At 40.8% G+C, this 27480-nt stretch overlaps 3 protein-coding genes across 7 annotated transcripts in view; 1 reads left to right on the forward strand and 2 right to left on the reverse strand.

The window, feature by feature from the left end:
- Positions 1-358: 358 nt before the first annotated feature.
- The window catches only part of insig2 (insulin induced gene 2), a 41866-nt gene continuing 14744 nt past the window's right edge, over positions 359-27480 (reverse strand). The window contains exons 1-7 of one of the 4 annotated variants that reach the window (XM_044131933.1): positions 13128-13313; positions 8231-8391; positions 5889-6061; positions 5438-5562; positions 2992-3158; positions 2758-2857; positions 359-776 (exon numbers count right to left, since the gene is read on the reverse strand). In XM_044131933.1, coding sequence (XP_043987868.1) covers positions 735-776; positions 2758-2857; positions 2992-3158; positions 5438-5562; positions 5889-6061; positions 8231-8337 — 714 coding nt within the window. In that variant the 5' untranslated portion in view covers positions 8338-8391; positions 13128-13313 and the 3' untranslated portion in view covers positions 359-734. Of the gene's footprint in view, positions 777-2757; positions 2858-2991; positions 3159-5437; positions 5563-5888; positions 6062-6295; positions 6445-8230; positions 8392-13127; positions 13314-27480 lie in introns of those variants that run through there. The other 3 variants (XM_044131935.1, XM_044131934.1, XM_044131932.1) reach the window with 3 other exon arrangements.
- si:dkey-251i10.3 (uncharacterized protein LOC553498 homolog) lies at positions 21932-25079 on the reverse strand. The gene has a single exon (XM_044131919.1). The coding sequence runs from the start codon at positions 24802-24804 to the stop codon at positions 22339-22341; it is 2466 nt and encodes an 821-aa protein (XP_043987854.1). The 5' UTR covers positions 24805-25079; the 3' UTR covers positions 21932-22338.
- The window catches only part of ccdc93 (coiled-coil domain containing 93), a 35638-nt gene continuing 32838 nt past the window's right edge, over positions 24681-27480 (forward strand). The window contains exons 1-2 of one of the 2 annotated variants that reach the window (XM_044131925.1): positions 24681-24807; positions 26866-26957. The gene's annotated coding sequence lies outside the window, so the exon portion shown is untranslated. Of the gene's footprint in view, positions 24808-25420; positions 25487-26865; positions 26958-27480 lie in introns of those variants that run through there. The other variant, XM_044131926.1, reaches the window with a different exon arrangement.

Consider the following 27480-nt stretch of genomic DNA (forward strand, 5'->3'; position numbering starts at 1 on the left):
TTCATTAACGAGCAGAGTCCGAGCAGAAACTAAGTGTGACCACTAAGGGAAGTTTTGAATACAAACGTTACAAGTTTTGAGAACAAAGGCATAAAGTCCTGCTTTCAAAATTAAAATGTCTGCTCTTGCATTACTGCAGAAAATTTCCTCCATAACACTCCAAGTATGTGTTTGATGAGGGAATAACATTTTAACACGATGTTAAGCTCAAAAAAGTGTATTTTACATAACAGGGTCTTTAATTTTTCTCTATCCAGCAAAATCCATAAACTTTAGCATGTTTCATTGTATATAGTATAGGCTGTATGGGCCTGTAGTGACTGGCACTAACCCCATACAGAAATGAATAAGACATACGTTCATGTGTTTGAGGATTTATTTTAAACAGACTGCAAAGGTTGTTACTGATACATAAAGGATAAAGAAAAAGGGACCCATTTTGTTTTGGCACAATGCAGCCAAAGTTTGTGATGTGAAAAAGGAATTGTTCTGCAGATAATCCCCTTCTGGTAAGATTCACAGACTGCACCACAGAGAAGGAAAAATAAAGTCTTGTTATGATCCACTTCCTCCCAGGAAGCAGAAATGTTTTAAAGAGACCTGGAGAGAGCAAATCAAAAATACTATCTTCATCTGCAGAACACAGCCAGTCAAGAGTTCATGGGTTGTTTAACATTTCCTAACTGGTATATGTTGAATACATGTCATCTCAGATTTTTGATGAGACAGAAATCTCAGTCCAGATGGGTCTTCTCTTGCAGGAACTTGTATTCATACTGGAAATAACAGAGGAGTAGAAGTTATTGAAGGTTCAAACTCCTTTTGGCTTTTCCAAATGTGAAAAGAATTAAATTTGCTTTTTCAGTCAAAGCAACAAGAATCCTCTTAAGAATCTCTCAGAAGTGCCTGAGAGTAAGACAAACAGCTAGGCCTGTCACGATAAAGTTTGCTGAGCGATTAATTGTCTCAAAAATTATTGCGATAAACAATAATATTGTTTGAAGACCTTTTTACACTAATTTAATGGAAATGACGTAATAAGGTGATTTCCTGCCAAAGATAAATACACTTTATTTTTAAAAGAACATTTAACACTAGAACTGATAAAATAAACAAAACAAAAACTAATATAAAATGGATTCTCAGTCTCCATTAACAAAAATGTACTTGAATAAAAACATCAAAGTGTAAATAAATACTGCATTCAACCAAAAGAGTGCAGATTATGAAGTCTGTAAACCATATTGTCCTTCAGTAATCATTAGATTTAAATAGAGAAGATGGAACATCGACTACCTGATGCAATAGTTCACACTACACGTTAGTTCACACCTACATTTTCCCCTTAAGACAATCAGAACTGTGATTGTTCTAAGATTGTTGCTTGTGATCATCCTGTAGTGTGTGGTGTGTTACGGTAGATTGTTCTGGCGCTCCGATCTAAATCAGGGGTTTTCCCTACTGGGAGCGTTAATGCAGCCTGTTGAATGTGACAGGTAGCCAATCAGAAAGCGCGGATTCTCCTCCTGCTTTCAGAGGGGAAATTACAGAGGGGAATCCCAAACAGCTGACACGGTGCAACCCAAAGTCCAGCGGACATTGGAGATGATATGTGGAAACAACATTAATGTTTATAAAACATTTTGTGCAAAGAATATAGAAATGATGAGGGGAGGAGTTGGAGCCAAATTGTTACACAGTTGATGAACCCGGTAACTTTTCAGCTGTTCTTTGTTAACGTGACATAAACAGATTATAATGATTTTCATTCAGTCAGGACGTTACGCTGACACTAGTTACGCTGACACTAGAGCCACATGCACTGCAGGTAGATTGTAGTAAAGCATTGATTAATGTCTGGTGTTAAAATGAGTTCACTGGACTTGTAGCCATTATTTTCTGCCCATTGTTGGACAACAGGCAGGATGGAACCGTTGTACCTAGGATTTCTGTCGGCTAATGTGTGATCTCTCAGGTTTTGATGTTGTAGTGTGAACTGGACATTACACTGAGGAAATGAGGAAGGGAGGGTCAGTGGAGAGCAGCGGAGTTGAACCTTTTTTCATTCAGTGTCATCAACAGAAAGAGAAAAAGGCTTGAAGAGACGATAATGCAGATAATTAAAATGACGTCGATAGTTTTAATTTATTGTGCAATTAATTGATTTATTGTTTATCGTGACAGGCCTACAAACAGAAATATTTATCATTCAAGCAAGACTGAACTGTAAAGTTTACTTTCTATAACTCTTCATGTTGTGCCAATCTCCAGATGCAAATAGAAAATATCTGCAGTTGTTTGACTCAACTTTGCTCTATGATTTTTCTGTGTGATGAATCTTAATGAGCAGTCAATGTGAGTCAATACGCCAAAACACTGCACTGGATTTGTAATAATACACAACAAAAACCATCAGCTAAACAAAGATGTGGTACATTTAGTTAAATAAAAAAAGCAATGATTAAAATCCAAGGCTTTGATGGTTGTTTTTCCATGTAGACCTCTTAAGTTGTATTCACACAAATCTAATGGATAACTATGGACACCGTTTGGCCAGTTCCAGAGGAACTGAAGCAAAGCTGGCAGAGAAACCACCTGAAAGTCCAGCTGATGCAACTGCAGCCAAGAACTGACTTACAAAGGGCAAATATATACAACAGTATTCAGATTTTTATTTGGATAAACTTTTTGAAAACAAGGATTTTCCTTCAAAGGTGCAATTATGCGTCAAATAAAAATACTTTTGCCATTTCTTACCAAAGCAAGCTGTCGACCAATGTTTCCCATTGTAATAACACCAGCAAAGAAGATGCAGGGAAGCCAAGAGCGAATGTAGAGGAAATCTGGATTAGTATACCTAGGCAGAGAATAGGCATATAACAGTTAGCTTTAAACTGTATTTACCACTGAACAACTAAATGGGAAAATAGAAAGAATAGTGATTTTCAGTTAGAGTAAAAATAACTAAAAATGTACAGTGAAGCAGCTTACTGAAACACTCCATTGTAAACCAGGATCTGAGTGGTAAGTGTGGCCAGTAAGGCAATGCTGATTCCCAAACCAAAACCACTGCGGGAGCGGTCGAACGTCCACCACAGACCAATGGAGAGTGCTGCTAGGGTCAGAGACAATTGGACATTGTTTGCGAAGTCTACTTTCTGACCAAAGGAGTCAAAGAAATAAACAGACCTTAAGATAAATTCACACATTGGTGCTGTATAGTTCCTGGAAGGATCCAGGTTTTTGCCTGCCATGTAATAAGATGGTTAAGATGAACAAAGGTTCATCTAACTGTGTTCCTTCAATGAAAATAGGACCACAAGATGCATTTACTGTAGGGAGGTGCTGGCTTCTATTTAAATGTCTGAAGTGTAAACTGGTTTACTGAATTATAATGAGAACAAACATTTTTATGCAACTTGCACAACTGATGTAGTAAAGTGAATCTTTGGAGGAGGAAGATTTTGCAGAACTTAAAATGAAAACTAAAACAGGAACTAGAGGTAGTGTGGCATGAAAATAAACATTGATTATGTATTGTAACCCCAGATTCTATGAGTATTGGCTTCACCCTTTAAGGCTATTGCTAGTGGGTTTATCCCTCACGTGCAGCGCAGCACTAAAAAAAGCTTAGTCCACCCCCACCTGGGAGGGCCCCTCCCCGGTCTGTATAAATAACAGTCAGACTGGACAAACGGCTCCCTAACAGCATTTTTCTTCAGCTATTCAGGAACCAGTGAGGCCCACAGCTTAAAGGGCTGTGCCTATACTCATAGAATCTGGGGTAACAATACGTAACCAAGGTTCTATTTTGTATAGACTTCACCCTTCAAGACTATCACTAGTGGGTAAAAGGCGAAGCAGGATGTAGTCTATGCCTCACTGGATCCATCCAGACCACCACCAGGAAGCATCTGATCACATATAAAAAAAACAGTCTGAGCCTAGAGTCCGTAATTACACTCTCCAGGCCTCCCATACAGCAGAAGACTACAGAGAAGAATAGCCTCTGGTTAGAAAGGTTGAGATAAACAGACCTGCTGCTGTGAACAGGAACAACGAAGGAACAACGAAGGAACTGTAACAGTGTAACAATGAACAGAACAGGTAACAACCATGTTGTCCATTTGAGACGCTGTTTCTCAAATGCTTTGTAAATAAACGTAGAACTCTCCAGGAAAAAAAATAACATGTAACAAAAATAATTATTCTGTCAGAACTCTGAGAACAGAATGGGTCATATAGAACGTGGAAACGTCACACAGGTAAAACCAAATAAATGAGCACAGAGATGACCAGGAAGCTGCTGTGCAAATGTCCTCCACAGACATTCCTCCATGCAGAGCTGAGGAGGATGAAATCCCTCTGGTAGAGTGAGGTCTCAGATTCTCTGGAGGATCCAGTCCAGAAGAAGTGTAAGCCTGTGAGATGGCCTCACACAACCAGTGAGAAAGACCCTGGGTGGACAGAGGACACCCCACTGAGTTACCTCTGTAATGCACGAACAGACGTTGAGAACGTCGCAGTGCAGACGTGCTCACCACATAACAGGAGAGCGCGGGCAGGGGGCAGAGAAGATGACATGCAGCTTCTTCCTCAGAGTTATGAGGAGGGTAAAAACCCTCCAAAGATATCACTCTTAATCTGAACACGCTTGTGATGCTTTTAAGAGTAAAAGCAGGGTCAGAACGCAGCACAGCTGAGCTGCCGTCGACTCGTATTCTGAAGCAAGAGGAAGCAACAGAGAGAGCAGATAAATCGCTCACTCTCTTTGCAAATGTAAGGGCCAACCGCAGAGCAGTTCTAAAGAACCGGATCTCAAGAGGAGCCTGAGCTAAACGCTCGAATGGAGCTTCAACCAGAGCGCAGGACCAGGGTCAAATCCCATGGAGGATCAAGTGGGTGTGACACAGATTTGCTTCTGCACACACCTCTCAGACATAGCTGCAGCATAAGTTTTAATGGTGCTGAAAGCTAAATTTCTGTCCATCAGCTGCTGGAGAAATGACAGCAAGCAGTAAAGGACATAAAATGAGCTCCACGCCCTCTCCCGCACACTAGCGTCGAAAGGCTGACCATTTCGATGCATTTAACACTGTGGTAAAAGCAGCTGGTGCGCCCTGAATGGTGAGCACCACATCCTGAGGGAGACTGAGCCTCTATAGGTGCTCCCGTTCAGCCGCCAGACCCAGAGACACTGGTTCCTGTCTCCGGGTGGCTCCTGATCGCTCCCCCGGCCTGGAGAAGTGCATCCTCCCTGGGGCTGGAGGGAGAGCAGGAGGCCACAGAATCCACGTTGCTTCAAGTTGAGTGTGAGGTTTTCATACATTCTGATTTGTCTGTGTATTTATTCCCATCTTTCCTGTACTGATAAGCTTTGTACACTGATACTAATACTTTGTATATTTTACACAGTAAACAATAGACAAAAGGATACAGCACTGGCATGGTTGATACCAACAAATACAGCCACACATCGCATCACACTAGACCACTCCCGCTTGAACTTGTGAGGTTCACCAAGTCTTCTGTCGATGCAGGGATACAGCACTCCAATCATGGCTGTGGAGGACAAAACAACACAGAATGCTGGAAACAAAGCAGAAATCAAGTAACAGTGATGATGAAGTTCTGCTTCAATTCAGACAGGATTTATAAAGGTCAGGCATTTTTGTGCACAAGCTTCTCTGTATTTGCTTATTACTGTTCCTTCAGTAATAAGCAAATACAGAGAAATAAACACACTAATTTGGGGTTATTTCCTATTCCACAATCCTGAATGCATGCCAAAATTATTAGTGAGTTTAGATGATGCACACCTGAAGAGGTAGTTACAATCTAATAATGTTGTGGTTGTGCTTATAACATATTTACCCACTTTTACACACCTGAGGCAATGCCACAGCTGGGTGGCACCCACCAGACTGATGAGAAGATACTACTGATGACATCTGGAGGGAAAAGTGTCACATTTCTCTGCACCTGAAGAAGGTTTAACACAAGAGCCAGGAAGACTCCCACAAAGAACAGCATTCCCCCTCGGATTAAAAGGTTGGTGGTTCTGAAAGTCAAAAACACAAAAAGAAATAGGTAAGAAGACTTGGTACACAACAAATGTCACAAAAAAATCTTTTAAATTCAGTCACATACATTCCAATTGATCCTAATTTGACAGTGCAGTATGCTAAATTAATTATTCAAAGTAGATTAAAAAGGTAACACAGCATATTGTATAATATAGTATATTTTATTCTATTGCTTCAAGTCATTCACTCCACTTGGACGAGTTTGCAACCTTGTGCTGTGTCGTTAACTTTACAGCAATCCCTCATACCAAGCATGCATGCAGTGACAGTGGAGGGAAAAAAACTCTCCTTTAACAGAAAGAATCCTCCAGCAGAACCAGAACCTGGCTGAGTACACGCGGCCATCTGTCTCGACTGGCTGGAGGTTTGAGAAGACAGAGCAGAATGCACAAGAAGAAACAGATGAACTGACGTAGGGTTATTTTTGATGTTGATGAATGTAAAAGGTTCATAGCAGGACAACCAGCTTGTCAAGACAAACCTCATCCTCGTAAATATCATGACATGAAAAGCCAAGTAAGCCTGTCTTTACTGCTAAAAAAAACAAAACATCTTGATAAACAAGAAAGACTGAGATATCATAAAACCAGAAATTTAAAAAATGACTTCAACATGTCGCACGATGCAAGAAAAATAATAAATCATCCTTCTCTTTCAGAAATATGACTAACCTGATACAAACTGATTTGAGCAAAATGCTGATTTCAATCATGAAAATCCACCTGTACACATTTATGACAACCAGACCACCTTGATCTGGATCATTCTAGTTTACGCTCCCTGCTTCATTATTTTTACTAAGATATTTTAAATTATCCCATCTAATTTTTTTTTACTCTGTTTGCATAAAAACCTCTTGCTGACATTGCTTTTGTTACAGCTCTGTTCTGGAGAAGTTAAGCAACAAAGTAGAAAGCAGGAGAAACACTAATAGCTTAGCAAAACACGATAAATACTCAATAATCAGTCAGTCACACTGCATGCTTTTCTCAGAAAATATGACACAACTAGATGTTTACCTTTGGAGTGCGAGTGCTAAACGTGTATTTATATAACAGGAACTGACATGTCATTACACAAATGACAATCATTTATGGGGGAACTTTTTTTCTGCCATAATTCGAACGCACACATGGTCATTTTGATAGCCGGAATTCATGTCTTTCTTCTCAAAAATTGTAATGTTTGCACTCCAAATGTCCGCTCTCTTTCAAATATTCAGTGTGGTTTCTCAAACTTTTCTCCATGCTCTCAAAACTTGTCTGCTCGGATCAAACTCCACTTGCCAAACATTTTCTACTCGCGCTTGGAACAGAAAAGTACCGTCGACTGGCAACCTCTCAGCCAATAGAATGTTTTAGTGGGTGCGTTTCCTTCTTGTGGGTGTGCCTGTGTGGCTATGTATCTCTCTAGATAGAGAGATATTAACAGAAAACCCATAAAACTAATAAAAATCAACAGCCATTCTTTGTCTTTTAAAAGAACCCTCTTAAAAGTGTAACTAATTTCTGAAAGTTAAACCCCGCCCATGACAAATTTGGAAAAATTAGCTTCTCCTGCTTCCTCAGCACTGCAGCCAGTCTGACAGTCATCCACTCAACCCCAAACCTTCCCCAAATAGTCAGAGCAGACCCATTTCACTCTGTCTCCACATTGCAAATAAATCACATATTTAAAGCTCAGCAACTCTATCGAGCAATGCGCACCAGTCGCCATGGCAACCCTTGCTAATTCAAATTTTGACTCACCATCAGGTGGGGGTGAGGGGAATTGGGGGGGCGGGAGCCCTGGCACATCCACTAGAAGGAAAAATACGCACCTAGTATAACACTTACATTCTACAGGCAAAGAGGTCGCCAGGTGATGGTACTTTTCTGTTCCAAACGCGAGTAGAAAATGTTTGGCAAGTGAGCAGAAAGGTTTGCAAGCGGAGATTTGATCTGAGCAGAGACAAGTTTTGAGAACAAGGAGAAAAGTTTGAGAAAGCAAAGTGAATATTTGAAAGAGAGCAGAAGTTTGGAGTGCAACCATTACAAGTTTTGAGAAGAAAGACATGAAGTCCTGCTTTCAGACTGAAAAGGTGTGCTCTCAAATTATGCCAGAAAATGTCACCCATAATCAAGGTAAGACAGTGAAAAGCAAACCTGTTGGTGATAAATGACACATAGGGTCCCCGGCTATTGTGCTGTCTCTCTGACCGCTGGTCACTGGTCAATGCACTGTTGCTCATTGTAGTCAATGTTGCACACATTCAGAACAGGAAGTATCTTTCTCCACCATGACTGAGTCCAGATGCCTCGTCTGGCTGCACAGAAAAAGAATCCGACCCATTGTCACAAAACACTTTTGACAATTGTTTGACATAAAACTATTGACAACTTTATTTTCTGTCTTAGCATTAATAGCTGCAACATTTGAATGTCCATGCATTAACTTCACTTCCTTATACCACATTTTGAGTTTTGCTATCAGCAATTTACCAGTCTGGCAACAAGGATCTCCTGAACTTCACTGTTGTGTCTCTCTTGGGTCACAACTGTTGTGTTGACAGCAGTTGTGACCCAACAAATGACTTGTTAAATATCTTAACAAGTCATTTATTAAGATATTTGCTTGACTGAGGCCATTGAAGAATGTGCAAATGAAAGCACTGGTTTTGTCAGAGATCATGTTCGTTTTTTCCCCCAAACAGATGACATTTTTTGAGAAAAAAACAGGGCCACTTTAGATTTCTTCAAAAATAAACAAAATAAATTAAACATTTTATTCATTGCTGATCATTCTGTCATTTTTTTATGGATCAACTCACCTAGAAGGCCATACTGTGAACCTTTAGTTCATTTTGGACCAGAACATTTCTTATCATTGCAGATGGTGAAGGTTTGAGTGATTATTATTGGTGTTCCTTTAAACTATATTTCAGCAGTCAGACCAAGCCAATATCTTTAAATAAAAAATAAAAAAAAATCATGCTTTTTTATGTTTTTATATGATAAACATGATCTATAAATACTTATGTGCTTTAACATCCAATGTACCTGAGAAGGCTTCATCAGGCATGTGTGGGAAGCCCACCAGCAGAAGAAAGATTTGGGTCCTTTGTATGTTCTCTTTAGTTTTGTGGGTTGGCTGTGGTGTGCTTGTTTGTTTATATTTATTAAATGTTAATAAATATGATTGATATTTTTCTTAAAGCTTTTATATAAGGAATCAATGAGAAAGAAACAGCCAAAGTCTCAAATTTCACTAGATGTAACATCCACGGTTCTGGTATATTAATTAGCTCCCATGGGGAACAGATTATTTCAGACAGCTAAAATAAAGAGCTTTTTATTTGCTCTTTATTTTGACAAATAAATGATTGAGCAAACTATATGTCACTATATGGTAACAAAACATAAAGTGTGATCCAAAATGCTCTTCTTTAATGTTTCTGAAAGTATTTATTTTCTCATTTGAGAATAGAGGAACTGTTCATCTCAGAATCACAGGTAAATATTTTAAGCCATTTAATACAAATGCTAGAACTTATTATTTTAGACCAATAAACAACAGTAATTATCAAAAATTAGCCACTGGAAATATTTTTCATCCAGTAATATGAAAGCAGAATCCTTTCAAAAATGCATTTAAATAAAGGCTTCTGGATGGCAAAATCACATCTACCACAAACAAATGTACTTTGCTGGATAAGGACAATAAGGACATTATTGTTACTTCAATCAATATAATGATAATGCCATAATAATACAAGAACACATTCCCAAATATTGATAAACTTTAAATTCTAAGGAACATTTAAATAGCTTGGTTTTTTACTTGTAGTGAAGTCACTGTAAAAGAAAAAAATATATAAAATAAATTGTCCAAAAAAAAAAAAAAAGCTGGTTGAGACCACCATTGCACCAAACTGACAACTTCAGTCATCTAGGTTTTCAGTAAAAAGACAGATGGTACCTCCAGAACCTTATCCTCTGTCCCCCATTGTCTGAGGCATTCGCTGAGCACATCGTCTGTTGAGGCTTTGTCCTTGATATATTTATGGATCTTGGATGTTTCATCCTGTACAGTGGCTCTTAAACTCACTAGTCCTCTGCCTTTGGCTCAGGGTGTTCAGACTTACGCAGAACAGCAGTAAGGACAGAGCCTCTCCTGGTCTATGCCACATTTGATGGACACTTGTGCAAGTGGTTTGCAGTTGGCTTCAAGGGTGGTTTTCCACATCCCCATCGAGTTTGCAATGAAGGGTCCTAGAGTCCTGTTGATGTTGTACATCTCTAAGCATTCAATGATCCAAGTGCGTGGCATTGAGTCATAGGCTTTCTGGTAATCAATCCAAGCCCTGCACAGGTTGGTGTGTCGGGTTTTGTAGTCTCGGACGACTGTGTGGTCTACAAGGAGTTGGGGTTTGGCTCCTCTGCTATTTATGTCGAGGCCCTTCTGTGCCGTGCTCATGTATTTATCCATGTGCTCGCTTATCTTAGCCGCTATGATGCCAGACATGAGCTTCCATGTTGTGATAGTTACCAGGGCTTGCTTAGGGAGGTTGCTGTGGTCATCTTGTAGAGAGATTAGCCACTGTGCATTTCTGTTGTGGGACGCCTCCTTTTCCAGTCTTGTTCAGTCTCCAGCCTCGGTGGGTCTGCTTTGTTGCTTTTACCCTGCCATTGAGAGTACACTTTAGCTGGTTGGGTGGAAAAGAGCCGGTTAATCCTCCTGGCTTCATTCTCTCTCGTGTGTCTCTTTAGGCGGCTGCCCAAGGCTTCAAGCCTTTATTTGGCAGTTTCGAGTGCTTCAGGCATGGGCATCTGGCTGTACTTCTTGGGTACTGGTCATTTCATCACACCTCTTTGGAGCTCTGACAATTGGCTCACTTCCCTCCTTGTTACCTTGATTTTAGCCTCTAACCGTCTTTTCCATGACAGGTATTGAATCTCATGGCTCTCATGGTAGCTCTTATAGCCTAGGATCTCAAGGATCATTGATGCCGAGTTGTACATCAGCTCATTGGTTTCCGTTATGGTGTTGGTAGGGATTGTTCTCATTCTGCACTCACATCTTCAATGAGACTTTCTGATGGTACTTCATTTGCCATTGTAATTGGCGTCGGGGTTGCCTGGTGTTCATTCGGGCCATGATTCTATCTCTCAGGTCAGTTGAGAACTGTTTGTTGTTTGGGGGTCTTGATTCTTAAGTTGTAAATCTTTTCGTTATTTCCCAGTTGGGCTGCCTCCCAACATTTTAAGCATACTTTGTGGAGCCAAGGCTTTACAAAAAACAACTTATATTCACAAACAGAGAATGGTTGGTATTTCAAAACTTTGAAAAGGGGACTGCTGCCCAACTGAGGACTTAGTTAGAGGAAAATCAATGATTGATGTAGCTTTTTAACTGGATTGTGTTTGAAACAGTACACACTAGTTTTCATTTGATATATCTCAAACCTCTTATCAGTGGTATCAATAACTAAACCTGAGACTGATTATACACATGTCCCTGCAGCTGGACTACTTTAATGGTCTATTTGTTTCAATAAGTTTTAGAAAGACCACAACTGTGCTTCGAGACTTTTGAGAAACTCAAACAGAAAAACTCATAACTCCTATTTTGAAGTTGCTTCATCGGCTGTTGTCCGTGTTGTCCTGGGAACGGGTCTGCATGTGATATTAGAATGACAGAATGGGAAAGAAAAACAGTACAACTGGTTTTAAGTTGTTCTCCTCCTTGGTTTTTACGTCCCATCATTTGGTGATATTCAAAGCAATCATCAAATAGATTGGAATATTTTACAAAGCACAGGGGCCAGAGTTTGTTCAATTTTAAACCATGGCACCTACAGCAGCATTTAGCTACAATTAAATTATTGGCCATTATAAAACAAATTCACTCAGTCCTCTATTGCATCTTGATAGAACTGACAGAAACTAAGTTGTTTATATATTTGCATCCAGAGATAATAAATAGTTCTGCGACAGACTGGCGACCTGTCCAGGGTGACCCCGCCTCTCACCCAGAACGCAGCTGGAGATAGTCACCAGAAACCCTCCCGACCCCACTAGGGACAAGGGTGAACAGAAAATGGATGGATGGATGGATGGATAATAAATAGTTTATACATCAATAAACTACGTATGAACGTTCGCATGCTTAATTTAAGCCACATGTTTTTAAAAAATGGATTAGCAATATGGGGCTAATCTGTCATTTTGTGTGAAAGATTGCTGCTGATCCTGCATTGGAATCCAGTAATATACTGTTATACAATATATATGTTGTATGTAGTATATTTATTATTTAATTTCCCTTTGAGATTAATAAAGTATTTTGAATTTGAATTGAATATATTGATGCTCACTCTAAAAACCAACTGCCTATCGTCCCAAAAAAGTCCCTCTGAAATTCTTGACCAGCTCAGACACAGATGTGACATGCTCTGGCGGTTTCTGATATATTAATTATAATACTTCCATTTTAACATATTTATATTTTGTAGTATGTTTAATACCTGCTAAAAGGTTATTTTTGAAAGGTAATATTAATCTAACAAGGCTGATCAGAACGTAAATCACAATTTATTGAATAAGACTGCATGGCATTCACATTTAGGTTTTGGCCTTATTAGCACTAAAAAATGGAAAAGGCCTTTCAGTAAATGTGGGTGCATCAGCCCCCCCGCCCCTCCACACACGGGGAGCCCCCGCCTCCTCGCAACACAAATAGTTACAACCTTTGTTATAGAAGTCCGACGCTACCAGGTGAGATGGGTCGCCTGTGAGCAAACAAAAGCTAAGAGGCGGGGAAGTTTTGACACGGCCAAGTCCTGCTCGGTGTGTGTCAGACAGGAACATGGCCTTTTTGAAATAAATAAATAAATAAATAAATAAATAAAATAAAACCACTAAGAACACAATGTCACATGTGTTGTGATAATAAGCCAGTTAATGCTGAAAGAAATTGGCTAAATATAGTTCACCTAGCTACTGGAGGCATTTTAACATCACCAGTCATAGCAAACTGGATTAAATCAAACTTAGCTCTTACCTTATCCTGCACCGGAAGATCTCTCACCGCCGCAGCACATTGTTAGGAATTTTATAAAGACTCACGTCCTTACAAAAACAAACAAAAAGGTCGAGACCACCAGTTTTTAAGATTTCTTCTTCGCTCTTCACTCAGACTACTTCCGGCTGGTCAGCCTCGACATCCATGACGCAACTACGTTATGCAAAGCAGACGAGAAGGAGGTCGCTCTATGGCAGGCAATTTTACCATAAATTCGGTTTTTACTGCTATAACATTACATTACATTTAATAGGGTGACCAAACGTCCGTATTTCCCAGGACATGTCCGAATTTCACGTCCTGTCCCGGGCGTCCCGTGATATTTTTAGAAAGTGAGGAAATGTCCTGTTTTTTGCAGGACCAGGTCCAACGTGTCGCGGTCCCCCACTACCCCCCACCCCCACTACCCTCCACCCCCACTACCCCCCAGCTGTTGCCATTTTCTGCTCAATAAAAACTGAACAGAAATTTTCACCAAAGACACCTGAGCCTCCGTCATGATTCAAGAAGCGTCCACTCTACAACAGCTTAGTTTGGGGCCAGCCCTGATGTTAGTGAATATTGTATTGAGGAAGACATTGGATAAATGGATATTTGACTAGAATTGTTGCTCAGCCTGATTCATCATGTACATTCAAATATTAAAAGTGTGTGTCCATCTGCCCTTGGCTGCAAAGTATGCTTATTCAAACGGAACTCTTAGTTTTCTTGCCTGTCTAAAACCTGTTTTGGTTATCCTTCCATCAACAGTCTCATGGGACAGTCACTTAACCCCAGTAATAAGGAGGATCATGGAAGCCCTGTAAAGGGGAGAGGACGGTGATGGGGATCATGCAGGTTTTTCAATTAGTAGTAAATGGCATCTTTCAGGGTTCTGATATAGGCAGGGATACAATATATCATCACTTCCCTGGCTGATCCCTGGGGGTCTCTTCATTATCAGCCATTGTCACCTCTGTCAGTGTAAATGTGAAAGATGGGGTGTGGATTGAATGTGGATGATGATAGAGGGGTGGAGTCAGGTCTTGGCTGAAAATGTAATCTTCAGTGGACCACTCTAAAATAATAGGCCTCATAACCTCTGAGGTCTATAATAACACCAGACTCCTCCCTGTATCCTCTGTCTGCTAATCCCCAGACAGTTCTGATGGTGAAGAGATCCTTCAGTAAGAGCACTGAAGGCAGAAACATGAAATGGGAGCAACTGAAGAAAATGACTGCATCTCATTTGTTCCACTACATTTCTCAAACTGTTTAGAATTTTGAAGCCTTGAAAGTGACATTTTTTAAGTTTAGGAGAGATTACATTAAGGACTAGAGTTAAAAGCATTTTTTATTGTTTAGGAACTCATTTCAAATAAAAAAACAGATTGTTTTAAACATAGTTCTATTTTGCATCATACAAACTGCTGTACAAATGCTGCACTCGATTGTGTGACATTCTGTCCGTTATGCACCTATGCATAACATGCATCCTCTTCACTGCCGCCTTGTCTCTTTAGCAGCTTGGGGAATAGTCAAGTTTGTACCAACAAGCTCACTGAAGGCAGAACAGAGATGTAAGATAAAGAGTGCAGGTAGCTCCCCAGTGCCAGCATACTGATTCATCACAACAATGGAACACACAGGAAGCACACTGTGGCATCGCAGGTGTCTGATTAATAGACCCAAGTTACAACGGAAAGGCAAATGATGCCTGATGAGTTCGCATGTGGGTTTAATGACATTTTGAAACCAAAAAAGTAAACTACCATTCTAGTTCAGAAGAGGAATCATACAGGAAAATAAAGAATGCAAAACCTCTGTTCCTTTTGATGTAGGGGGAAGTTCTAGGCGTCTAAAACAAAATCAATATCACTGCACAACTGTTTGGGACTAGGAGAGGAAAATGTAAATGAACCGTCGCTGCCAGCAGGAAACCTATGGCAGCATGTGTGTGTGGCATACATAATGATCATGAAGAAAGAGGGTATATCCCTTGTGAGTAAGTCTGCACAACAATGATTACAGACTGGTGAATGTGTCTACCACTACACAAGAGGCTACGATTCTGATGCAAATCAAAGCTGCTGCACCCTCCAATAAATCCATTCTTCCAGACATGAAATGAAAAAGTGTGTCAGCAGCTAATTTGTAATTAACCACAGTAATTCATAAAGCATGTAGCCTAGCCCTAGAGCACCATCTGCTGGTCTCATGCTAATACAATAATTAATAGTAATTAATAATACAATAATTTCTTTAAAAGGGGATGGCTCATCCCCTTTTAAAGAAATTATCCATCAAACAAAGATGTTTATATTAACAGATGAACTCTTGTGAATTTAATTTATACTGAAAAATTAAATGCCCTGAATTTTGTTAGATGAATTATATGGACTCAGACTGAACTAGGGCTCTGCAATGGACTGGTGACCTGTCCAGAATGACCCCACCTCTCGCCAGTTGACCGCTGGAGATAGACACTGACACCCCTTGCGACCCTCCCAGGGATAAGGGTGTTAGAAAATGGATGGTTGGATGGATGGAAGGAAATTGTACCAGGTTCAGCTGGAAGTTGTCTGCCCTGTTTAATAAGCCTCTGAATACCAAACAGCTGAGACTGACATGGTGGCTCAGTTGCCTTGCAAGCAGATCCTGGGTTCATATCCCAGTCTGGCGTTATCTGCATAGGGTTTGCATTTTCTCCCTGAACATGCATGGGTTTCTTTGGATCCCACAGTTCTGCTAGTTTGATTATTCTCTAAATTACCTTTTGGTGTGAGTGTGTAAATGCATGAGACAGCCCCTAAGCCCTCCCACCTCGGCGACCCTGCAATGACAAGCGATGGATGAAAGATACAGAAGATGGGAGGATAGGTGAAATCCCCTTTTTCCCATCCCCACCCCAAATTCAATTCCTTCTTATCCCTCCTTTTTATTTCCATCCCAAAGAAAGATACAAGACGGAGAGGTCAGGCCCAGATCTGCTCATCTGCACACACAGTACAGGTTAATGGGAGGGATGAGAGAGGGAGCTCAGGCTACTGCTGATTCGTCAACCAGTGACATGCAGCTTCTCTGCAGTCGAATCTGTCACTGTTAATCAGGAGCAATCTCTGAACAGCCAGCAAGGACTATCAGAGAGTTGAGCCCATTGCTTTTCAGAATGAAACAGATGATAAATCATTTGTACATAATTAGTGTTCGGCAAGGTTACAACTGACACGTATTTTCATCTTAATTATGGGGGAAATTTGTTCCATTAATTTAATTTGGTGTGCTTGAGTAGCTCTGCGCCTAACCAAGTTAATCTTCCTCCTGTCAGGGTGGAAATGGACTCAGGCCTGGGATTACACAAGAAAATGGGCTCTTTCATTCTTCTCACATATCAACACACACACACACACACACACACACACCCACACACACACACATCCAAGACAGCCAAAAGATCAATCTGCGTCCTTGAATCTTATCTGGAGTGTGAGGAAAAGAAGGCAGAGGTAATGTGGGCATTACAGTTTCTCTCCATCTCTGGATATAACATAACATAGAGTGGCTATAAGAAAGACAGGGAGCCCGTGCTGGCTGTTGAATTCTACTTTGCACAACATTAGACTTTATTAGGTTGAGTAACAGAGAAAAATATCTATTTTGTAATGACACCTACTGACGGATATTAAAAATTTTACATGGGAGTGGAGCAGCAAGAGATCTAGGCATGGTGGATATACTTGGCCTCCTTTGTGATGGGAAAAAAAACTTGTATGTACATAGGGCCAAAAAAATCAAACTACAAAAACTCAAAAAGGGTAGGGTGTTCTTCTTTTTCCTGTTGATTTTGTTTTGGTGGTCGATAAAAGATGTAGTAGCATTATCTACTGGTATGGAGTGTGGTTCATAGGGTGGTGTGACTTCTTTACACTTAGTTGTTGTTAAATATAATTTGTATGATAAGGGGCTGATTGTTAAGCATAATTTACATCATGATTATTATTAATTGAATTTAACATGATTGTATATAATTATGGCTGCACAGTGGCGCAGTTGGTAGCACTGTTGCCTTGCAACAAGAAGGTCCTGGGTTCGATTCCCGTCCCAGAGTCTTTCTGCATGGAGTTTGCATGTTCTCCCTGTGTATGGACATGCTGGAGAGGAACCAGCAACCCTCCTGACCCCATTAGGGACAAGGTGAACAGAAAATGGATGGATGGATATAATTACAAAAGGTGAAGTGAAACATATTTAAGTGCAAGGCATAATTTATTTGGATAGAGAAAGTCTTTTTATTTTGAAGAATGCTTAACAGAATCTGCTTCTGTCTTTTGTCACTGTCTTGCTTCTGTTGAATTTGGTTGCTAGGTAACGAAGAGCTGTTGCCGTTATCAGTATTCGCTGTTTTCTCCTCAATAAAAACTAAACAGCAAAAGACATCCGAGCCTCCATCTTGATTGAAGAAGCTTTCACTCGGTAACATAGGGATTTAATTCATACATATATATATATATATATATCAGAAAATCCTACCAATGGCTGGAAAAAGCTGGACTAAAGGACAGCACAGAGGCCCTCATCATGGCCGCCCAGGAACAGGCCCTAAACACCAGAGCAATTGAGGCCCAGATCTACCACACCAGACAAGACCCAACCTACACCAACAAGGTGTAGGTTGTGCAAGGAGGCCCCTGAGACAGTCCAACACATAACAGCAGGGTGCAAGATACTGGCAGGGAAAGAATACATGGAACGACACAACCAAGTGGCAGGCATAGTGTACAGAAACATCTGTGCAGAATATGGACTGGAACCCCCAAGATCAAAGTGGGAAACACCCCCGAAGGTAGTGGAGAATGACCGAGCTAAGATCCTGTGGGACTTCCAGATCCAGACAGACAAAATGGTGAGGGCGAACCAACCAGACATAGTCGTGGTGGATAAACAACAGAGGAAAGCCGTTGTGGTGGATGTGGCAATACCAAGTGACTGCAACATCAGGAAAAAGGAGCATGAAAAACTAGAGAAATACCAGGGCCTAAGGGAGGAACTGGAGAGGGCCTGGAAGGTGAAGACCACAGTGGTGCCTGTGGTCATCGGGACCCTCGGGGCACTCACCCCCAAACTGGAACAGTGGCTACAACAGATCCCAGGAACAACATCAGACATCTCAGTCCAGAAATGTGCAGTCCTAGGCACAGCCAAGATACTGCGCAGAACCCTCAAGCTCCCAGGCCTCTGGTAGAGGACCCGAGCTAAGAGGAAGAAGAATCACCACCCGCGGTGGGTGAGAAAGGAATTTATATATATATATACAGCTCCTGTTCCAGATGAGTTTAACAGGGGGAGCATCGACTTATTTTTTTTGGAGGGGGGAGTGGGAGTGGCAAAATGATAATATTACTCAAGTAAAAAGAAAAGGGTACTGTGCAGTAAAACTACTCATATAAGTACTTTTTTCCCAAAAAAGTTGCTCAATGTAACAAGAACTACACACTTTTGAACAAAAACAACATCAGTAGTATCTACAAATATTCTAGATTCTTGTATGTTCTATTTACAAGAATCTTCTTGTGGTCACAGAACATTTCTCACGCTTTGCACAGGCATATCACACTGAAGATCAAGAGGCCAACACAGAGGCCAGGGTGTTGTGGAGAAACTTCTTCTGCCGGTTTGGGCTTCCTGCCAAGTTGCACACTGACCAGGTGCGCAACTTTGAAAGTGCTGTAGTGAAGGAGCTGTGCAAATGTATAGGCATCACTAAAACCCACACAACCCCCTACCACCCACAAGGCAAAGGCATCACTGAGCAGTTCAACAGGACACTCATGAATATGCTTGGGACAATAGAGCCACATCTGAAACCTCGGTGGCACGAGTACTTACATGCAATGACACATGCATTTAACTGTTCATGCCACAACTCTACTGGGTATATGTCATATTTTCTGATGTTCGGCAGACATCCTAGACTTCCAGTTGACCTCATCTTAGGGCTCCAGACTGCTAATGAACCAGGAGAATACAGTGCATATGTTCAGAGACTTTATGACTGTCTGTCACAGGCATACAACCAAGCAGGCCAAAAGTCAGCAGAAAAACACTAGAACCAGAAGGCAAAGGGTCAGAGTCTTAGTCAAAGTCTGTCATGAGGAAGGACAGCAAAAATTAGGGGATAAGTGGGAGTCGCAACCTTACATTGTGGCGAAAAAGCAATCCAACATATCTTTGTATTTGGTGTGAACAGAAAACAGTGGTGCTGAGAGGGTGGTCCACCAGAACCTTCTGACACAATGTATGTTCCTCTCAGTAGACATGAACACTGCAGAGGAGATTGAGCCACGCACAGCAGAAGAGTTAATGGAGAACACAAAGGATATGACAGGACAAGCCTCTGGAGTGAGCATGGAGGGAATGGAGCACTCGGAGCCTGATAAGTTGGAGGAAAATATGGAGAAAGTTGCAGGCGAGACAACAAGTAAACAGGTTGAGCAGCATGTTTTAGTTCTCTCCCTGGTGGTAGTAACAACCTTCTCAGCATGTCAGTGTTCTTCTTAGGCCGTTAACGAGCCATCATTTGATCCAGGTGTGTTAAACCAGGGAGCGAATTAAAACACGCAGGATGCCGGCCCTCCAGGACCCACTTTGGGGACCCCTGCTCTACCCACTGTGTCACTAAGTTTAGTGAGTGAAGAACAAACACGTTTTAAGCAAAAATGTGCCAGACACAAGGCCTATTTTAAGTGAGACTTTTCTTTTATACACAAGCTTTGTTGTTTTAATGTTATTTTCTATCTGATGAGCTGGTTGTGCTGTGATGTTGAAAGACATAGTGACGCAGGGCCATCACTACATCTTTCAGGGACCTAAATTTTTATTTACATCCAAAAAATTTTATTTTCAATGCTAAAAGAGGCTTTTGGACAAACAAGAGATTTTTAGAAGTCTGACTTTAAGGACATACAATTTGGAGGGAAAAGCTGGGAACAGATGTTCTCCCATTTCCCCACGTGGAGCCTCCCTGTTGTCACCTGCATGGAGCAATGAAAACCCAGCTTGATCACAGCTTTCATCTGCTCGAATGTATCTTATGTTGTTGGTGTCAGTGAAGCTCTGAAGGCTAGTTCTCATTTTATACCACAAAGCTATACAAAGGTTTAGTAATTGGTCTGAAGAAGTGGTTCAGCAGAGAGTAATGTGGAGAATGTCATGATTTTCAATGGAATTCTCTATTGTCTCTTGAGCATTCAGGTTGACAATCAGTACCTGAACAGATGAATAGTCTATTATTACATCCTGTCCACCTTAATAGAGTGTCTATCAAGTGTAATGGCTTTTCTTTTCAACACTCCTGTGTATTCTGAAAAATAGCTGTGAGCAGGAGAAAAGAAGAAAGTTTGACACCAAATCACAAAATGCTGCTTTTAGACACTTCGACAGCAACCCTCCTTCCTTTTCATAGGAACTTTTAGTTAAGCCCAAAATTATTCTTAATTAGATTATGATGATGGCAGGGAACCATTCTAACCTCAAAGACTTGGAGCTAACCACCCAAAATACCGTAATAAAATTTCTCATGGAAACATGTAAAGACGGTGGTCAGCAACTATTAGAAGGGTTTAGATGTCATTGTTAATATAAGTTCAAACAGATAAAAACAGCTAAATATTAATATTAATCATGCAACATCTTTTTATTATCGGAAACTAACTTCTTGATTTAATTAAGAAGTTTGTCCCCTTAGGTCCCCTTATTAAAATGTTAAATTTAAATCTGCAATGGGTAAGACTAACTGGGCCTAAAGATAGTTCAGAGTTTATATTTGAATGCAACAAATTGTTGCTACAATGTTTCTCACCCAATGCAGTATTGTAACTGTGCTGGAAAACTCCTTTAGCATGAAGTTACTGCAGAGCCGTTTCAAAGGACTTTCTTCCCAACAACTACCAGACTACATAATCACCACTGAAATATTTAAAAGACAAATTTAATCACAAACATATTACTCTTTAGTGTTACTGGCTTTATGTTTAGCAATAGTGTGGTTAAATTTAATGGCCATGCTTCATTTTCTGCAGTATCTACAGACTTATTCAGTGAACTAGAATATTATTAGAAATTTCATTTATTTCAGTCAGTCCATCACTAAGTGATCACATTACACAGTCAAAGATTGATGTTTAATATCTTTCTATGAAAACATATTTAACATTATATTACATCAAACCACAAAGTACTATTTTTAAAGAGAGAAACATGGGTTTCATTAAAAGTTTGTTAAACATCTGCTTAACTTTTATTTTCTCCAGGTATTTTTAACATGAGAAATGAGACTCATCAGGATGTGTGTTCTAACAACAGGCTGTATTACACACAGCATTTGTAAAATTTGAATTCCAATTAGCACCAATTAAAATTTTATCTTTGCACTGTGGTATTTTCTGGCTGTTCCAAATAAAGCCCAGGCCATAGATTATTCACATTAAACATTTTTATAATAAAATCAGTGTATATTGAAGAATTACTGCAATTTTTTGCATTGAAATTAAAGCTTTGATCAAGCCCTCATGAATAAAGTTTACAGACAGAACTCAGCTTCAACAGATTACAATCCAGCAGATCCACATTTCTGATCCCTAGATACAGATTTATTTGATTATCCTTCTTGGTCTTTTTGCTATTTTGTTAATATATATGTTTTCTGCCATGGTAGTTATATTAAATGTTTATCTAATATTATTGCTGGTTTTACCTTTCTACAAAGGATATATATATATATAGATTACAGGAAACACACCAAAGAATTGACCATATTACATATTTTATTAATACAGCTTCACCAGTGTCACAATGCCTCATTAGATCCTCCCATCTTTTACACTAAGCACACACTTTCCCACAATTTATCCAACAATAAGATAATTATGGAAAAGGAGCAGCACACACCAACATGATGATCTGTATAAAGCAAACTACATTCCACTGTCTGTTCACAGACACAAGGCATTGAAATGACATTTATTTAATCTGTTTCATACTCAGTTGATCTACATGTGACTGAACAGAAAAGATAAAGCATATTTCAAATCAGTCCCATTCTCAGCATTTTAAGAACAATGTCATCTTTTCTTTGACATACATGATCATATTAACCAGTCCAAAATTGTTCTAGTGAAAATTGCTCCCACTTTCTGCTCTGCATGGACTTCATCTAGATACTTTCTCTAGCAACCACCTTCTTGTTGTTCTTCAGCAGTTCTTCCTCAGTCATGGGATGAATGATGGCCCCCAGCTGGGTGACCACTCTGGGTTTGGTGACCTTTTTCACAGTTCGCTCCGTGTTCCAGGCGCGGCCAAGTGGTGAACGGACACAGCTCTCGAACTGAGCATGGTTCTCAAAGGGGAATGGCAGGGAGTGAACCTGGTGGAGGCTGACAGAGGCGTTCCTCTTCTCAGAGATGATGACACTGGGAAGATGCTGGTCTTTCCTTGGTGGAGGAGGGGCACTCTTAACCCTAAACCTTCTGCGCTTTCTTTTTGGTGGCTTTAGACCCACACCCCCCCAGTCTCCCCAGCCAGGCAGGGTGAGGTCTATCTCCTTTGACTTCCCTTCATCCTCCTTCCTTCTTTTATCTTTAAGAAAGTCTGAGATTACATCATCTCCAGCAAAAGCTTCCTTTATCAGTCCTCTTTGGTCCATCTTAGCTTCTGGATCTTCAGAGTCTGTGACAGTTGGAGTAAATGGAACTTTGATAAGCTTTGTCTCTTTAGTGAGAACTTCTTTCAACTCTATTCCTTTCTTTTTCCTTTTGCCTAGGTGCTTCTCTTCAGAGGGAGGGGCTTTTGTAGAAGGAGGCTGACTGGGTTCATCTGATGGCTCATGAGGGAGAAGCTCCAAGTCTTCCACAGTCCTGATCCTCATCAGCCTCTCCTCCAGCGGAGCTGACCGCTCAGAGCAGCCAGTTGCCTTTGTCTCTTTCAGGACATTTTCTCTTCCTCCAGAGATGCTTGGGGACTCCAACAGACAGCTGTCATCACTGTCAGAAGCCTCCGACTCGACCGCTGCAGCTCTGTCCTCTGTCTCCTCCTCTGGTAAAACAACTCCTGCTGCGTCAGACTCCTGAGCTTGAAGCAGTTTCCTCCTGCTGTTAAACTCTCCGAGGAGGGCTTCCTCTTCTGTTTCCCCAGCCCAACACTCCTCTTCCTCACACACTGCCTGTGCTGCCTCAGTCAGCGTGTCACTCAGCTGCTGCTGTGCTGGTTCTGCAGACAGCTTACCTTTCATCCACGGATTTGATGCATCTCGACCATCCACTGCATCGTTCACAAAGTCTGGAAACATATCAGCCTCATCTGCTGCCCCCCCCTCCTCATCCTCCTGATCATCATCATCATCATCATGGTTGAGTGGAGTAATCAGCCTTTGAGTGAGCTCTTTGTTCATCTCCAGCTGCTGCTGCATAGCTTTGCGAGCCTCTTCGTCATATTTGGCCATGATGGCCTTTGACTTGGCCCACTTGCTGCTGTTCTGGTGTTTTAAGGACATCCTCTCCTGCATCCTGGCCAGCTCCATCTTATTCAGCTCCTGCAAGGCAACTGCTGGATCCATCTTAACCATCTCTTCAAAGTGCTTCAGGAATTCCTTCCGCTTGGTCTTGTTCTGCACTTTGTGATACTTCTTGCTTTTAATTTTTCTCTCTCTCCGAGCCTTGGCCTCATAGTAGGACTGCAGGGCCCGGGCTTTTTGCAGCTCAGCACGGCGGATCTTAGCCTCCTCCAGGCTCATGGCCTTTACTGACGCCTCCTCAGCAGGGGTCAGAATGGGGTCAGTAAGGGGCTGCTTGTTGGCAGACAACAGAGCAAAGATCTCCTGCTCCAGTGGAGTCCGAGCCTTCCAGCCCACCACCAGTCTCTCTACAGGTTTGGGGCCGGCCGGGTCCCGGTTCAGAGGGAACAGCAGCTGTTCGGCCCTCTGGTTCTGGCTGATAACGCCGTCCCAGCGGCTCACCTCTGAGGCCGCCTTCTGGAAAGCCATGTCCCTCTGGATCCTCTCAGTGTCTTGTTTGCTCAGAGGAGAATCAACAGTTTTCTTAGAGCGCTGCAGATTCTTCAACTGCTTTTTACTTTTAGCTGGGACAGCGGGGGTCTTTTCTAAGCTCCCGATCAGATCCGACAGCTGGACCTTACCGGGACCAGCGTCAGGATTCACGGAGAACTCGGACATTTGTCCGGCCGCCTCAGACCTCTCCCCCAGCGCCTTCTTCCTCTTCCCACCCAGAGACCTGATCGCCTCCAGCAATTTTTGCCGTTTTCGTTCATCCTCTCCGTCGTCCTCCTCGCTGCTCATGGTTTCCTCCTCTGCTCTATCCATACCGCCTTGTTCTTCTTCTTCGTCTTCATACAGCGGCTGTTGATCCCCCTCGCTGATGACAGGATCACCGCAGCTCACCATTAACTTCTTTTTATTACTTGTTTTCTTGGAGACTTTCGCCATGCTAAAGACCACACTTAGCTCAATCTCACGTGTGCCCCAAAAACAACCGCTGTCGCAACGCCTGATCGTAACAAGAGCAAAAGTGTCGCAAAAATGTTTCCGTCTCTTTGTAAACGTTCCTTCCTTGGGTTTTCTAAAGTCTCTTTCCACGAAGGAACTTCTCGAACCTACAGGCCACATCATCAGGTGGGTGATGTAGAAATCATTTCTTTGAGATAAAATTCTGTCGCAATCATTCAACTGTTTGTAGAAAACTTCTTTGTGATCAGATTTCAAAGGCGCACTCTTTCACCGCTACTGCAGAAAACGAAATGGGCTATGGGAAGAGCAAAGCCTTTAATAAATACTTGGCATACATGTTAAGATATATTGACTAACTTAGAAATAACAGTGCAAGTCACATTTCCTTCTCTGTTCAAATAAGCGATGCAGCCTTTCCCGCTTGTGTGAGCTGCTGCCCTCTGGGAGGCGCCATATGGCCAGTTATCTTCCGATAGATGGACGGATGGATGGATGGATGGGTTGATTTTAAACAGTAGTACTGTGATCACAGTATGCTAGGGTGACCAGACGTTCCCGATTTCAGGTGACTTGTCCCTGGCTGAAGTCGACCCCGAAAAGTCCCCAATTTTAGCGTTTTATGAATGAAAAAAAAGCGTTTCCTATAGATCGTTATTACGGTAGCCGGAGGCTCCATATGACAGGGAGTAGAACGCGCGAGTGAACGTGTTGCGCGCAACAACAGCAAGTTACGGTAGCTGCTCGCGCTAGAGCCAAACGCCAATAAAAATCAAGAAGAGCAGCGCGCGCTGCCAGAAAAGAGCTGGAGTTTCGACCAGCTTCGAAGGGGAGCTGACCTGATACGGTATGTGTGAATCAGCGTGTTTTGTTTGAACTAATCTTTGTCGTCATAAAGATTGGGTTCACGGCAAACTAATAAAACTAAGCTTTTAGTAACAAACAACGAGACGAGAGCACAATGAACAGAATTAGCCAGAGTGGGAGAAATAGTAACAGGATGGTAAAAACAACCACATTGAAAAGAAAGATGTTTTGTATTTTCAAAGCTAGATATGACTTTATACATGTAATTGTATAAAGTGACAGTGACAGGAAAACTGAATGAAGAGAATGAACTGAAACTGATGACGATGGAAAGATAATCTCTTCTGTTCGTTTAGTCCAAATATATATATATTTTTTTTGCTAAATGTGGCATTTTTGAGGTTTCATCAGCGAATGAAGAAAGGTTGATATTTATACTCGGACTTCTGCCCGGAGGCTGAGACCTGGTTTCATGGTCCTATGATGTCACCTCCTTCACTCAGGTCTTTGTTTTGTCTGAGTGTGGCCATTTGCCCTAATGTGTCCTTTCCACTTTTTATTTTATTGTATTAGAAACTGGAGTAGTCACTTTTGACCCAGAAGGGGAATTAGAGAACAAACTTGGAATCCAGTTTATTAGTAACTCTGTAGCTAATATTTTAGAATAAATATAGTGAGTGTAGAGTACTCACTATTTAGACCAATATTAGATTATTTTTAGATTATTATGCAGAGACTCCTATTATTGCAACTCAGAAAAGGAATTACAACGGACTTAGAATCCAGAAAAAAATCTCCCAGAACAGGAACATCTAGTTTTTATTATTACATAGAAACTGTGAAGTATTTACTTATCTAGCAACCCTGAATAGGAGTATCTAGTTTATTTACTTTGAATCAACATTATTAGATTTGTTTCTTCTTTTGCTCTTTCCTTTGGTTTAATTTGTTTGTATTTCCTTTTAATTTATGTAAAGCACTTTGTATTGCCTTGTTGCTAAAAATGTGCCATATAAATAAAATTACCTTCACTAAGAATTTAATAGGAAGAATCCAGCTCCTCATCTCAAAATAACCAAACTCTAAAAGAGAACAAATCAAATTTTATTTCTTAAGTTGTACATTTTCATTATGTTATACTGTATGTACATTCTAATGTTTTGGGGGGAGATTGAGATGATTTTATGTCTCTGTTTTAGAATACTGGCAGACTGATAAAAGATGAGACAGGAGCAAAATATTATCATAAACTGAGTAAATGAGGACAACAGAAAAACTGACAAAGCTGAAGAGAAAGATGAAATATAAACATATAATTTAATTGTGTCTTATATGCTGTATTTTAAGTGTTTCTCTTTACTATCACCTGTGGTGTTTTTCAGTTTTTCACATAATCTTTTCTGCTCTTATTCTATCCAGATCTCTATGATCATGTGGCTGATGGTTCTTCAGACTGAGGACGGTTTGCAGAACCAGAGATGAGCTCATGTTGATGGACTTCCTGACCAGAGGTCACTCATCTCAAACACACACAGTGTCCTTACATATCAGCAACATAACTTTACACACACTCCTCATGTATTTATGGACACTTATGTGTCCATTCATCCACAACATTAACAGGTGGAAAAAGTTGTTAGTTTCTTCTGTTAATGACTGAAAATGCCACAGTGGCTCTGAAACAACCTGAAACTGACAAAAGTAATAAATAAAAATTTACTGAAAATTAACCAATAAAAATCTGACATTGTTTTTAATTGAGGTTCAACAGAATAATAAAATGACAGACCAAGATGGCTACAGTTGTACAGATTATTCTGAAACTTAAGGTCCACAGGACTGGAGTCGATCTCTCTGGCTGTGGCTGCAGGAAGAAAATGGACAAATTCAAGAGAATTATGATATGAATGGTTACTAAAAGTTCAGAACAACCAAGTCCAGAAAGTAAAGGTGAACTTCAAGGTCAAGGTGGACTTGATGTGAAATGATCAAGGAGGAAAGCAAATCATAAAAAAGTGAGGCTGAATTTACCAG

The sequence above is a fragment of the Gambusia affinis genome, linkage group LG11 (genome assembly GCF_019740435.1).
Source record: "Gambusia affinis linkage group LG11, SWU_Gaff_1.0, whole genome shotgun sequence".
NCBI lineage: Eukaryota > Metazoa > Chordata > Actinopteri > Cyprinodontiformes > Poeciliidae > Gambusia > Gambusia affinis.

What these genes read in the sequence shown, in the direction of transcription:
- si:dkey-251i10.3 (XM_044131919.1), bottom strand. Translation starts at nt 24,804, where the DNA reads ATGATGTGGCCTGTAGGTTCGAGAAGTTCCTTCGTGGAAAGAGACTTT.